The sequence below is a fragment of the Labeo rohita genome, chromosome 15, assembly GCF_022985175.1.
Source record: "Labeo rohita strain BAU-BD-2019 chromosome 15, IGBB_LRoh.1.0, whole genome shotgun sequence".
NCBI lineage: Eukaryota > Metazoa > Chordata > Actinopteri > Cypriniformes > Cyprinidae > Labeo > Labeo rohita.
The window spans coordinates 35,798,974-35,814,421 of NC_066883.1; the positions used below are offsets into that span (position 1 = coordinate 35,798,974).

Consider the following 15,448-nt stretch of genomic DNA (forward strand, 5'->3'; position numbering starts at 1 on the left):
GACGAGAAGCATGTGTGTTCTTTCTGTGAAAAGAGTTTAAAAAGCCTGCGCACTTTTAAACAGCACCAGAAAATATATCATGAAGTGAAAGATCATGTGTGTGAGTGTGGACAGAGCTTTACTACAGCAGAACATTTGAAACAGCATCAAAGGACTCATACTGGAGAAAAACCTTACAAGTGCTCACACTGTGACAAGAGCTTCACTGAATCTGGAAGCCTAAAAAGGCACAAGCAAGTTCACACTGGAGAAAAGCTGTACCACTGTACTCATTGTGGAGAGACTTTTGAATCTAGATCAGGTCTTTCAAATCATCTTCACATTCACTCTGAAAAGCCATCATTTAGCTGTGATCAGTGTGGTAAACAGTTTATATATTCATCACGACTAAAAACACACCTGACAGTTCATTCAGATGAGAAGCCTCATGTGTGTCCTTACTGTGGAAAGAGTTTCGCAAGGCTGGATCACTGTGAAGAGCATCAGAAAAGACATAATGGAGTGAGAGATCATGTGTGTTGTGAGTGTGGGAAGAGCTTTACTAAAGCTGGCAATCTGAAACAGCACCAAAGAATTCACACTGGAGAAAAACCTTACAAGTGCTCACATTGTGACAAGAGTTTTAGTCGCTCTGGAGGCCTGAAAAGACATGAACGAGTTCATACTGGAGAGAAGCCGTACCACTGTACTCAGTGTGGAAAGAGTTTCAATCAGTCAGCAGCTCTAGCAACTCATATTAAAAAGCATTGTTCTGTATCAGAGTAAGCAAATGTTTTCAACAGATTCAGTGTTTCAAAGATGTTTTTTTCTGTTTTGTTGGAGAACAGCAAAAGTATTTTGTCACTTTAGTCTTACATTGATGTTTTTTATTCTTTGACTGATTTCCTGCTCATTAAGACATTGATAAAGAAAATACTCTTAAAACATGAAAACTCTACCTGTATGTGTTTGTTACCAGGAAATTCCAGCAGGTGTCAGTAATACATTAAAACGTTTTCGAGTTTGCCGTATAAATACAAAGGAGCAAAAACACTACTAGCAGAAGAGAGATGCTGAGAGTCCAGTGCTGAAATCTGACACATACTATGGTGAATATTGAGTTTATTAAAAAGGAGATTGAAGACATGAGTTATCCAGAATCATCCAGAATAAAACATGAAGATATTGAGGAACAAATAGGTTGGTTTCCACTCTTGATTGTTTATTTTTGATTGTTTTGGTAGCAGTGAAATATCGATCAGTATATGGATGATAAATGGTACAGAAATGCATTTAAATGATCATGACCCGGTACAGCAGTAACAAGTGAATGACAGAACTAAACTCTGACACATCAAATATCTGATTCCACAGACTGATACCTGATCTCTGTTGTTTTCTGCTGTTAAATCAGGATTCACATTCAGTTTTTACATTTATCACCCTTAAAATGATTGTAACTGCTTAATATGTTTACAAAAGTTATATTTTGTTGTATTTTTAAGTTGTATTTTTTCCTGAAGTTCACATGCCTGTAACTCAAGAATCATTAAAAATATCTCGGTATCATTTTATTAACTTGTTCTTAAACTTTTATTTTGGTAACATCGTTTTAAGGCCCTATATGGTTCATTTGGTTTGATAAAAAAAGAATCGATGCATTTCTAGTCTCAAGATTCTCTCTATTTGTTCTTCAGACTTTCCTCTTTAAATAAGTATCAACTATATGAAAATGAGTAAAGTTCAACAGTTTACTCATACAGCCGCATTGCAATACCCATATTGCTGGAAATGAAACATATAGGGCTTTAAAATGAGGATTCAAGAGAACAGAATCTAAAATCATTTTGAGATACCTGTAATATCTCTTGAGATACAGGCATACAGTCTTTGGGAAAATAGCATTTTTGACATTCAGATAGATACATTTCTAGTTTGAACATTATATCTTAGGCATTCCGCTTTAAAATAAACTGAAAATGTAACAATTTGATATCTCTGTATCTGGTTACAATTGTTACATTGTTACATATCAGGAATTGAACCATATATGGTCTTAAAAATGAGGAACCAAAAACCACTTAAAAGGTTACTGAGATATGTTTATTGAAATACAGGAGTTCAAACTCCATCTTTTTGCCATTCTTGAACTGCCACAATTCAACAAGTATTGCTAAAGTCAACCACTTGTGCTAATAGAATTAACAATTTCTGTGTAGAAATAATATAATGATGCTGCCTTCTTTCTAAAGTTATTTTTCACGCTGTAATTTAACTCTAAATTTCAGATGAAAATCATCATTTTGACTATCTTCTACAAAATAGTGGATCCTACATGACAGGTACAGAAGTTAAAGAGGAGATTGACGACATGAGTGATCCAGAACCATCCAGAATAAAACATGAAGATACTGAGGAACAAACAGGTTGGTGTCCATTCATGATTCTTCACTGTTGACTACTGAGAAACATTAAAGCTGCGGTTTAATTTTATTAACAAGGAATTTCTAAACTAACCCCATACTTAATACAGAAATATTTAACCTCTTTTGCTATTAAGTGGGTTGTTCACCCTAGAACTAACCCTTTAAATCAGGTTTACTGATTTTAATAACATCATTTGTTTATTTTAGACTGGATGGAAGTAAAACAGCAAAGACATGAGGTGAATGAAGTGGAGGAGGAACATAGTAAAATCAAAACTTCAAGAAAAAAAGCACAACAGCCACACACCTGCTCACAGTGTGGAAAGATTTTAAGACAAAAAAGATACCTTAAGGAGCACATGAGAATCCACACTGGAGAGAAACCGTTTTTATGCCCTCAGTGTGGAAAGAGTTTTGCTGATCCATCAAATCTTCGTTATCATCTGTACATTCACTCTGGAAAAAAGCCATTTAACTGTGATCAGTGTGGTAAAAGGTTCATTTCATCATCAAGTCTAAAAAAACACCTGAGAGTTCATTCAGATGAGAAGCCTCATGTGTGTTCTTACTGTGGAAAGAGTTTTAAAAGCCGGTACGGTTGTAAACAGCATCAGGAAACACATAATGAAGTGGGAGGTCATCTGTGTCAGTGTGGAAAGAGCTTTACTACAGCTGCCTATCTGAAACAGCACCAAAGGATTCACACTGGAGAAAAACCTTACAAGTGCTCACATTGTGACAAGACGTTTAGTCGCTCTTGTCACCTGAAAAGGCACAACCTTGTTCATACTGGAGTGAAGCCGTACCACTGTACTCAGTGTGGAAAGAGTTACAGTCGGTCAGCAGCTCTAGTAATTCATATTAAAAAGCATTGTTCTGTGTCAAAGTAAGCAAATGTTTCCTACAGATTCAATATTTAAAGTAAATATTGTGATTCAGATACAGTAAATATGAGATGGGCTGAAATAAACTAGTTTTGCTGTGAAATGACAAGAGATGTTTTTCTGTTTTGTTGGAGAACAGCAAAAGCATTTAGTCACTTTAGTCTTACATTGATATTTTTTATTCTTTGATTGAATGTCTGCTCATTAAGACACTGATAAAGAAACACTAAAATAAAACTGGAATAAGTAAATATATAATACAACCCAACAACCAGCCATTTGTCACTTTATGAAACAATTCCCTGAATAAGTTTCTGACCTTTGTTGTTACAGAATTTCTTTTCCCAAGATATTTACATATACATGCAATACTATTATATATGCAATATAAAAGTTGCTTAGGCTCTGTATAATGTTTTCTGACATTATGTGTGATTTTTATTGATGTGTTAATCCATTATAGTATTTAGTCTGTTGACACACAATGAAATGTGCTAAATGTGCCAATTTACAGAAGAGCTTAATTCATTCAAGTTCCTAGGAACTAACATCTGCCAGGACCTGAAGTGGGACATTCACTTTGAATCAATTGTGAAAAAAGCCCAGCAGAGGTTGTACTTTCTCTGTCAACTGAAAAAGTTCAATCTACCACAGGCACTGATGACACAGTTTTACTCCGCTGTCATTGAGTCAGTTCTGTGCTCTTCTGTAACTGTCTGGTTTGGGGAAGCCAGTAAATCAGATATAAGAAGACTGTAACGGACTGTTAGGACAGCAGAAACAATCATTGGTGTGCACCTGCCCAACCTTCAGGACTTATACATCTCCAGAGTGAAGAAACGGGCAGGAAACATCATCCAAGACCTTCCTCACCCCGGACACAGCCTGTTTGCACTTCTCCCCTCAGGCAGACGCTACAGATCCCTGAGCACTAAAACATCTAGACATAAAAACAGCTTTTCCCCAAATGCCATCTACACCTTAAACAGATAAACATGAATCATTACCTGGTTTCTACAATTCATTTCTGTATTTCTTTCTCCATTCTAATTAATGTCTCTTTCTGTAGTATTATTATGTAAACTTCTGTAGTATTATTATGTAAATACTGTAAATGCAAATCTCTTATTTATATAGCTGTATATAGAAAAAATTATGCACAAATCTGTACATAAATCATCTGTTCCAGAGTCATGCATTATTATTTATTTTTAAGTTTTTATCTTATTTAAATATTGTATGTATGTATGTACCAGGAGCACCTTACAAAAAAAACAACACATTCCTCGTGTGTTTGCGCACACTTGGCAAATAAAGCTACTTCTGATTCTGATCTCAGACATCATCATAATGAATGAACTAAAAACAGGGAACTATTGGCTTTTCAGCAGCTCATTTGATGATAGTCTTAATGCCAGGAGAGATTATTCTGCATAGATTAAGTAAAAATAATGTAACAATGTACAGTATAAAATCCTTATGTCTTATAAATCCTCTTAAAACATGAAAACACCACATGTATGTTGGTTACCAGGAGTTTCCAGGAGGTGGCAGCAATGCACGAATGCCTTTTTGAATTTGCCATACAAATACAAAAGAACAAAAACACGACGAGCAGAAGAAAGAAGAGTAAATCTGACACATACTATGGTAAATATGGAGTTTATTAAAGAGGAGATTGAAGACATGAGTGATCCAGAACCATCCAGAATAAAACATGAAGATACTGAGGAACAAACAGGTTGGTGTCCATTCTTGATTCTTCATTTTTGATTGTTTTAGTAGCAGTGTAATATGGATCAGTTCTGTATATGGATGATAAATGATACAGAAATGCATTTAAATGATCATGGAACAGCAGTAACAAGTGAATGACAGAACTAAACTTTGACACATCAAATATCTGATACCACAGACTGATACCTGATCTCTGTTGTTTTCTGCTGTTAAATCAGGATTCACATTCAGTTTTTTTATCACATTGAAATGATTTTAACATTAATATGCTTGTAAATGTTTAGTATGTTTAAAAAAGTTAGATTTTGTTGTAGTTTGCATGCCTGTTTTTTCTTAAGTTAATAAAAATTTTTTCTTCAGTATTCCTCTTTAATTAAATATCAACTTCTTAAAATTTAAATTTCAACAATAACATAATATAATTGATCACTGTGATTGAGGCTTTAAAATGAGGATTCAAGAAAATCTAAAATAATATTGAGATATCTATCATATTTCTTGGGATAGACAAAAGGTGAGGAATAAAATAATATTTTTGGCATTCAGACAGGTTTGAAATTAAAGAGGAGATTGAAGACATGAGTGATCCAGAACCATCCAGAATAAAACATGAAGATACTGAGGAACAAACAGGTTGGTGTCCATTCTTGATTCTTCATTGTTGATTGCTGAGAAACATTAAAGCTGCTGTTAAAAAAAGAAATAAGCAATAGAAATGTAAATGTAATCATCTGATCAAAACAATGAGCCTGTTCTTTTCAGAACAAAACATTTTAAAGGCTATGATGATAGACCTGATTCTTAATACAGGATAAATAGATTTGAACATTAAATCAATTTTGGGTTCTGCTATTAAAGGGATAGTTCATATGAAAATTAGTCCATGATTTACTCACCCTCAAGGAATCCTAGGTATATATGACTTTCTTCTTTTCCAATCGGAGTTACATTAATAAATTATCCTGGCTTTTTCAAGCTCTATAATGGCAATAGTCTGGTTTTTCTGTTCAACAGTCCAAAAGAAGTCCAATAAAGTTCATCCATCCATAATAAAAAGTGCCTCACACAGCTCCAGGGGTGTATAATAGCCTTCTGTAGTGAACAGGGACCCTGGACCACAAAACCAGTTATAAGTAGCACAGGTATATTTGAAGCAATAGCCAAAAACACATTGAATGGGTCAAAAATATAAATTTTTCTTTTATGCCAAATTAAATATTTTAGATCAAAATCCATAAAGATAATTTGTAGCATACTAAAGGATACATCACAACCTGGATGGTTTATTGTCCTATCCCTAGGATGCTTGAGGGTGAGTAAATAATTGGCTAATTTTCATTTTCGGGTCAACTAACCCCTTAAATCAGGTTTACTGAATTTAATAACACCATTTGTTTATTTTAGACTGGATAGAAGTAAAACAGCAAAGACATGAGGTGAATGAAGTGGACGAGGATCATTGTAAAATCAAAGGGAAACAGCTCCACACCTGCTCACAGTGTGGAAGGAGTTTCAGACACAAAGGAGACCTTAAAAGACACATGAGAATCCACACTGGAGAGAAACCGTACACATGCCCTCAGTGTGGAAAGAGTTTTGCTGATGCAGGAAATTTCCGTAAACATCTGCTCTTTCACTCTGGAAAAAGCCATTTAGCTGTGATCAGTGTGGTAAAAAGTTTATTATATCATCAAATCTAAAAAAACACCTGACAGTTCATTCAGATGAGAAACCTCATGTGTGTTCTTACTGTGGAGAGAGTTTTAAAAGCCTGAACAGTTGTAAACGGCACCAGAAAACATATCATGAAGTGAGAGATCATGTATGTTGTGAGTGTGGGAAGAGCTTTACAGCTGGCGATCTGAAACAGCACCAAAGAATTCATACTGGAGAAGATTACAAGTGCTCATATTGTGACAAGAGTTTTGTTGCATCTGGAAGCCTGAAAATACACGAGCGAGTTCATACTGGAGAGAAGCCGTACCACTGTACTCAGTCTGAAAAGCCATTATTTAACTGTGATCAGTGTGGTAAACAGTTTAAATGTTTATCACGACTAAAAGCACATCTGACAGTTCATTCAGATGAGAAGCCTTATATGTGTTCTTACTGTGGAAAGAGTTTTTCAAGGCTGGGTCACTGTAAAGAGCACCAGAAAATACATAATGAAGTGAAAGATCATGTGTGTTGTGAGTGTGGGAAGAGCTTTACTAGAGCTTACTGTCTGAAAGAGCACCAAAAAATTCATACTGGAGAAAAACCTTACAAGTGCTCATATTGTAACAAGAGGTTTAGTTACTTTGGAGACCAGAAAAGGCACGAGCGAGTTCACACTGGAGTGAAGCCGTATTACTGTACTCAGTGTGGAAAGAGTTTCACTCAGTCATCAACTCTAGTGACTCATATTAAAAAGCATTGTTCTGTGTCAAAGTGAGCAAATGTTTTCTACAGATTCAATATTTCAAGTAAATATTGTGATAAAGAGATTCAGATACAGTAAATATGAGATTGGGTCAAATAAACTAGTTTTGCTGTAAAATGACAAGATTTGTGGAGATGTTTTTTTTCTGTTTTGTTGGAGAACAGCAAAAGTATTTAGTTAGTTTACCCTTAAATTTATGTTTTTTTTATTCTTTAATTGAATTTGTCAGTTTATGAAACAATTCGCTCGGAGTTTATGACCTTTTGTTAAAATTTATTTTTGAAGATATTTATTTATAAATGCAATACTATTATATATGCAATATAAAAGTTGCATAGGCTCTATATAATGATGCAAATAAATTGTCTATTTTCTGACATTTCTGATCATGTGTAATTTTTATTGATGTGTTAGTCCATTAAGAGTATGTTAGTAATGTTCAGTAATAAATTTTATTTATAATGATCCTGTAGTTTGTCTCAGTCTGTTGACACACAATGAAATGTGCTTAATGTGCCAATTTATAAAAGATCTCAGACATCATCATAATGAATGAGGTGAAAACAGGGAACTGTTGGCTTTTCAGCAGCTCATTTAATGGTAGTCGTGTTGTCAGTAGAGATTATTCAGTGCAGATTAAGTGAAAATAATGTAAAAAATGTACATTATAAAATCATGTATATGGAAAATCCTCTTCAAACAAAAAAACCCTACATGTGTGTTTGTTACCAGGAATTTCCAGCAGGTGTCAGTAACACACTAAAACCTTTTCGAGTTTGCCATACAAATACAAAAGAACAAAAACAAGACGAGCAGAAGAGAGACCTGGAGAGTCGAGTGCTGAAATCTGACATATACTATGGTAAACATTGTGTTTATTAAAGAGGAGATTGACGACATGGGTGATCCAGAACCATCCAGAATAAAACATGAAGATACTGAGGAACAAACAGGTTGGTGTCCATTCTTGATTCTTCATTTTTAACTGTTTTTATAGCTGATCAAACAGTATATGGTTGATAAATGGTACAGAAATGCAGAACTAAGACAGAACTAATCTTTGACACATCAAATATCTGATACCACAGACTGATACCTGATCTCTGTTGTTTTCTGCTGTTAAATCAGGATTCACATTCAGTTTTCACATTTATCCACATTGAAATGATTGTAACTGCTTAATATGTTTAACAAAAGTTATATTTTGTTGTATTTTAAGTTGAATTATTTTTTCCTTAAGTTTGCATGCCTGTAACTCAATTATTGAAAAATATCTCAGTATCCTTTTATTAACTCTTCTTAAACTTTTATTTTGGTAACATAATTTAATCGATCACTGTGATTGACACGACCAATGAAATCTTTAGAATCTGTGGTGGGCGGGGTTTGTGCTTTAACTGGGTTAAAAAGGTAAGGAATATTCAAATCATCCTACATTACAGGTACAGAAGTTAAAGAGGAGATTGAAGACATGAGTGATCCAGAACCATCCAGAATAAAACATGAAGATACTGAGGAACAAACAGGTTGGTGTCCATTCTTGATTCTTCATTGTTGATTGCTGAGAAACATTAAAGCTGCTGTTAAAAAGATTTAGTGGCTGTGAAATAATGAGCAATAGGAATGATAAATGATCATCTAAATGATCATATCCACTTTTTATTTTTTTTAACAGTGAATATCAGAACTAACCTTTAGCACTTCAAAGATCTGATACTTAATGCAGATAAATATTTGATCTTTTTGGGTTTTGCTATTAAAGGGATAGTTTACCTAGAAATGAAAATTAGCCAATGATTTACTCACCCTCAAGGAATCCTAGATATATATATGACTTTCTTCTTCCAGAAGAATCCAATTTGAGTTATATAAAAAATTGTCCTGGCTCTTCCAAGCTCTATAATGGCAATAGTCTGGTGTTTCTGTTCATCAGTCCAAAAGAAGTCCAATAAAGTTCATCCATCTATAATAAAAAGTGCATCACACGGCTCCAGGGGTGTATGATAGCCTTCTGTAGTTAACAGGGACCCTGGACCACAAAACCAGTCATATGTAGCACAGGTATATTCGAAGAAATAGCCAAAAATACATTGAATCGGTCAAAATTATTGATTTTTCTTTCATGCCAAAAATCATTAGGATATTAAGTAAAGATCATAATCCGTAAAGATATTTTTGTAAATTTACTCCCAGAAATATATCACAAACTAATTTTTGATTAGTAATATGCATTGCTAAAAACTTCATTTGGACAACATTAAAGGTAATTTTCTTAAAGGGGTCATCGGATGCCCATTTTCCACAAGTTGATATGATTCTTTAGGGTCCTAATGAAAAGTCTATAATATACGTCTATATATAAAAATTCTCAATGGTAGTGTAAAACAACACTCTTTTTACCTTGTCAAAATCAGCTCTGCAAAAATCATCTCATTCTGGTCGAGGCTGCTTTAAATGCAAATGAGCTCTGCTCACCCCACCCCTCTCTTCTCTCTGTGGAGTGACGAGCCTGATTACTTTAGCCGCATTTAGCCGCATTTAGCTGTGTTTAGCCGCTAAACTTGCTAACTAGCACATCATTAAGAAAGGCGATTGCAAATATTCATTAAAAAAACCCTTATACTCACTTCTGCTGTAAGTGAAGCTGGATCATGAATGATTCACGTGAACATAAATGCATTTATGTAGATCGGGAGGTGCATTCCCTTCACAAACAAACGTAATCTACTGCATCTTCAGCGGCTCAGATGTTGGGAGTAAATGACGACCACTATGTTCATTATTACATACAGCAACACAACACCTTAATCACTCAATTGGAGACATTCTTTTCTGCTCTGGCATCAAAACATGGAGGTTGGACTGTTACAGCTGATCTGAGGTAAGACGCTCATGTCAATCAACTATTGTGGGAGCGGCCTCTGTGGGTGTGACGCCACAACGACAGGCATCTGAGAACGACTCAGTTTGAAAAAGGGAGTATTATTTTTACAGATTAATTAAAAATCACTGCATGGATTTTTATCATTATAGGATAGATTTGTACATACACACACATTAATGTTCAAACAACATGTAAAAGTGAACTTAGCATCCGATGACCCCTTTAATATTTAGATTTTTTTTACAACCTAGATACAAATAGTTGTATCTTGCCAAATATTGTCCTGTCCTAAACTTCCTTATTTAACTTTTAGATAATCTCAATTTTTAAAAAAAAAAAATTACGGTAATGACTGGTTTTGTGGTTCAGGGTCCCATATACGCCCTGAGGGTGAGTAAATAATTGGATCATTTTATTTTTGGGTGAACTAACCCCTTTAAATCAGGTTTACTGAATTTAATAACATCTTTTGTTTATTTTAGACTGGATAGAAGTAAAACAGCAAAGACATGAGGTGAATGAAGTGGAGGAGGAACACTGTGAAATCAAAGGGAAACAGCCGCACACCTGCACACAGTGTGGAAAGAGTTTCAGACACAAAGCACACCTTAAAAGACACCTGAGAATCCACACTGGAGAGAAACCGTTCACATGCCCTCAGTGTGGAAAGAGCTTTGCTGATTCATCAGGTCTCCGTTATCATCTGCACACTCACTCTGGAGAAAAGCCATTTAGTTGTGCTCAGTGTGATAAAAAGTTTATTTCAGCATCAAATCTAAAAATCCACCTGACAGTTCATTCAGACGAGAACCCTCATGTGTGTTCTTTCTGTGGAAAGAGTTTTTCAAGGCTGGATCACTGTAAAGAGCACCAGAAAACACATGATGAAGTGAGAGATCATGTATGTTGTGAGTGTGGGAAGAGCTTTACGGCTGGCGATCTGAAACAGCACCAAAGAATTCATACTGGAGAAGATTACAAGTGCTCATATTGTGACAAGAGTTTCGTTGCATCTGGAAGCTTGAAAATACATGTGCGAGTTCATACTGGAGAGAAGCCGTACCAATGTCAGTCTGAAAAGCCAGCATTTAACTGTGATCAGTGTGGTAAAAAGTTTAAATGGTCATCACGACTAAAAGCACATCTGACAGTTCATTCAGATGAGAAGCCTTATATGTGTTCTTACTGTGGAAAGAGTTATTCAAGGCTGGGTCACTGTAATCGGCACCAGAAAACACATAATGAAGTGAAAGATCATGTGTGTTGTGAGTGTGGGAAGAGCTTTACTAGAGCTTACTCTCTAAAAGAGCACCAAAGAATTCATACTGGAGAAAAACCTTACAAGTGCTCATATTGTGACATGAGGTTTAGTTACTCTGGAGACCAGAAGAGGCACGAGCGAGTTCATACTAGAGTGAAGCCGTACCACTGTACTCAGTGTGGAAAGAGTTACAGTCGGTCAGCAGATCTAATGATTCATATTAAAAAGCATTGTTCTGTGTCAAAGTGAGCAAATGTTTTTTGCAGATTTAATATTTCAAGTAAATTTTGTGATAAAGTGATTCAGACACTGTAAATATGATATTGGCTCAAATAAAATAGTTTTGCTGTAAAATGACAAGATTTGTGGAGATGGTTTTTTCTGTTTTGTTGGAGAACAGCAAAAGTTTTTAGTCAGTTTACTCTTACATTAATGTTTTTTTATTCTTTAATTAAATGCCTGCTTATTAAGACACTGATAAAGAAACACTCAAATTAATTTAAAAAAATATGACAAAACCCAACAACCAGTCATTTGTCCAAATAGCTTTGTTTCAAAGATATTTATTTATAAATGCAATACAATTATATATGCCATATAAAAGTTGCATAGGCTCTGTATAATGATATAAATAATATTTCTATTTTCTGACATCTCTGATTATGTGTGATTTTTATTGACACGTTAGTCCATTAAGAGTATGTTAGTAATGTTCAGTAATACATTGTATTTGTGTTGATCCTGTAGTTCAGTCTCAGTCTGTTGACACACAATGAAATGTGCTTAATGTGCCAATTTACAGAAGATCTCAGACATCATCATAATGAATGAGGTGAAAACACAGAACTATTGGCTTTTCAGCAGCTCATTTGATTATAGTGTTGTTGTCAGGAGAGAGTATTCAGTGTAGATTAAGTCAAAATAATGTCAAATATATACCGTATAAAATTATTATGTCTATGGAAAACCTTAAAACATGTAAACCCTACCTGTATGTATGTGTTACCAGGAATTTCCAGCAGGTGGCAGCAATACACTAAAGCGTTTTCGAGTTTGCCATACAAATACAAAAGAGCAAAAACACGAGCAGAAGAGAGAAGCGCAAATATGACACATACTATGGTAAACATTGTGTTTATTAAAGAGGAGATTGAAGACATGAGTGATCCAGAATCATCCAGAATAAAACATGAAGATACTGAGGAACAAACAGGTTAGTTTCCTTTTTCTATTCTTCATTTTTGATTGTTTTAGTAGCAGTGAAATATCGATCAGTATATGGATGATAAATGATACCGAAATGCATTTAAATGATCATGACCCGCTACAGCAGTAACAAGTGAATGACAGAACTGATTGTAACTGCTTAATATGTTTGTTCAAATTTGTCCAAATTAGTCCATCAATTCATCCAATTAGATACTTTATTGTAACGACAAATATTTGTATATTTGTATTGTCAAAGTAAATAGTAAACAACAAAAACAAAACTAGTGTAACTGACAATTAGTGAAACGACAGTCTGACAGAAACAGAGAAACAAACTACAGGATAAACACTTAGTTTATGAGATAATCACCTATTGGTTTGTTTTGAGAGCCATTAACAATTAATTTGTGTATCAGATATACTACAGCAGGTTTTATAGGGCATTTATTGTTGTATAGAAGCTAATTTAATCATAATTTAACTATGTTGCTAATTTAGAAACTGTAGAAATGTATGTATCAATGTTGGTGACAATAGCCTTGTGGGCAGCGTGTTGGCAAGAACCGCAGTTCTGCTACTGGTGTCCCGAGTTCGAAACCCGGCTCGAGGACCTTTCCCGAACCCTGCCCTCTCTCTCTCCCTCTTCGCTTCCTGTTACCTCTACACTGTCCCATAACAATAAAGGCAAAAAATGCCAAAAAAAAAAAAAAAAATTATATATATATATATACAGTATATATAAAACAGCAGGCATTATAGGGTTAATGAACAAAATGTCATGTAAAACTGTGCCAAAATTGCTATTGTAGCTTCTGTTGCTGTACAGAAGCTAATTTAATTATAATTTAACTATGTTGATAATTTAGATACCTCAGAAATGTATGCATCAAACATAATACAGCAGGCTTTATAGGGTTAATGAACAAGATGGCATGTAAAACCATGTCAAAATCACTATTTGATCCTCCCAGATAGCTGGCTAATGAAAACAATGTTGTACAGAAGCTAATTTACTTATGTTGATAATTTCAGAAACTTTAGAAATTTGTGTATCAAATATAATACAGCAGGCTTTATAGGGTTAATAAGAACCTTTACTAAGAACCAAAAAAACACTTAAAAGGTTATTAAGAGACAGAATTTCCAATCCAGGAAAAAACAAATAAAAATAAGTAAATAAGTAAATATGTGGCCCTGGACCACAAAACCAGTCTTAAGTCGCTGGGGTATATTTGTAAAAATACATAGTATGGGTCAAAATTATAGATTTTTCTTTTATGGCAAAAATCATTAGGAAATTAAGTAAAGATCATGTTCCATGAAGATATTTTGTAAAATTCCTACTGTAAATGTATGAAAACTTAATTTTTGATTAGTCATATACATTGTTAAGAACATTATTTGAAGAACTTTAAAGGTGATTTTCTCAATATTTAGATTTTTTTGCACCCTCAGATTCCTGATTTTTAAATAGTTGTATCTCGGCCAAATATTGTCCTATCCTAACAAACCATACATCAATGGAATGCTTATTTATTCAGCGTTCGTGTGATATATAAATCTCAATTATGAAAAAATGACCCTTATGACTGGTTTTGTTATCCAGGGTCACATATATAAATATGTGATTTCCCTCTTCTTGAACTGTCACAATGCAACAAGTATTGCAAAAGTCAACTGATAGTACAATTACCAATGTCTGTGTGCTACCATCTTTATAAATGTATTTTTCACCCTGTAATTTGGCTCCAAATTCTCAATGAAAATGGTCATTTTGACTCTCTTCTACAAAATAGTGGATTATGTAGTAAATATCTATCCAATAGCCATCAAATATTTTGTCTTTCATCCCTATTTATGTTTGTCTGTTTGTCTAAAAAATATGAACAAAGCCAAGAAATTGAGCTGAGCACGTTTCTGAAATTTAGTGGTTTTTGACACAAAATAACCATATACTAAGATCTTGGGTTTGTACTGGATTTGTTTCAGTGTTGTGTAGGCGATCACTGTGATTGACACGACCAATGAAATCTTTTGAATCTGTGGTGGGTGGGGTTTGTGCTTTAACTGGGTTACAAAGGTGAGGAATATTTACATCATCCTACATTACAGGAACAGAAGTTAAAGAGGAGATTGAAGACATGAGTGATCCAGAACCATCCAGAATAAAACATGAAGATACTGAGGAACAAACAGGTTTGTGTCCATTCTTGATTCTTTATTATTGACTGCTGAGAAACATTAAAGCTCCAGTTAAAAAGATTTAGTGGCTGTGAAATAATGAGCAATAGGCAATTTCATTGGCTAGGATAGGCAATGTCGGTCCTGAACTGCCGCTGTCCTGCAGAGTTTAGCTCCAACCCTAATTGTTCTTCAGACATTCCTCATTAAATAAATATAAGCTGTATGAAAATGAGTAAAATTCAACTATTTACTCATAGAGCCACATTGCAATCCCCATATCGCTGGAAATTAAACACAGATTCAAGAAAACAGAATCTAAAATCATATTGAGATATCTTTAATTCTTCTTGAGATACAGGCATACTTTGCGAAAATAATATTTTTTCATTCAGACAGGTTTTTTTCCAAATAGTTTTGGAGGGAAATACATTTTTAGTTTGAACATCGTATCTTCTTCAGACA

The 15,448-nt window shown here is 34.4% G+C and overlaps 3 protein-coding genes across 37 annotated transcripts in view; all 3 read left to right on the forward strand.

Annotated features, from left to right (window-relative positions):
• The window catches only part of LOC127177730 (gastrula zinc finger protein XlCGF7.1-like), a 124,287-nt gene that overhangs the window by 87,188 nt on the left and 21,651 nt on the right, over positions 1-15,448 (forward strand). For 9 of the 34 annotated variants that reach the window (XM_051130158.1, XM_051130150.1, XM_051130155.1 and 6 more), the window contains 4 exons: positions 2,268-2,405; positions 5,573-5,659; positions 8,891-8,974; positions 14,915-14,998. In XM_051130158.1, coding sequence (XP_050986115.1) covers positions 2,268-2,405; positions 5,573-5,659; positions 8,891-8,974; positions 14,915-14,998 — 393 coding nt within the window. Of the gene's footprint in view, positions 1-790; positions 1,180-2,267; positions 2,406-4,887; positions 5,031-5,572; positions 5,660-8,255; positions 8,402-8,890; positions 8,975-10,814; positions 11,935-14,914; positions 14,999-15,448 lie in introns of those variants that run through there. The other 25 variants (XM_051130157.1, XM_051130164.1, XM_051130172.1 and 22 more) reach the window with 16 other exon arrangements.
• LOC127177088 (zinc finger protein 436-like) lies at positions 6,648-7,555 on the forward strand (the record flags this gene model as incomplete). The annotated part of the gene is made up of 1 exon (XM_051129100.1): positions 6,648-7,555. A coding segment is annotated over one exon (813 nt), but the record flags the coding sequence as incomplete, so codon positions are not given.
• The window catches only part of LOC127177741 (zinc finger protein 239-like), a 115,771-nt gene continuing 113,019 nt past the window's right edge, over positions 12,697-15,448 (forward strand). For both annotated transcript variants that reach the window (XM_051130220.1, XM_051130234.1), the window contains exon 1: positions 12,697-12,806. The gene's annotated coding sequence lies outside the window, so the exon portion shown is untranslated. The remainder of the gene's footprint in view (positions 12,807-15,448) is intronic.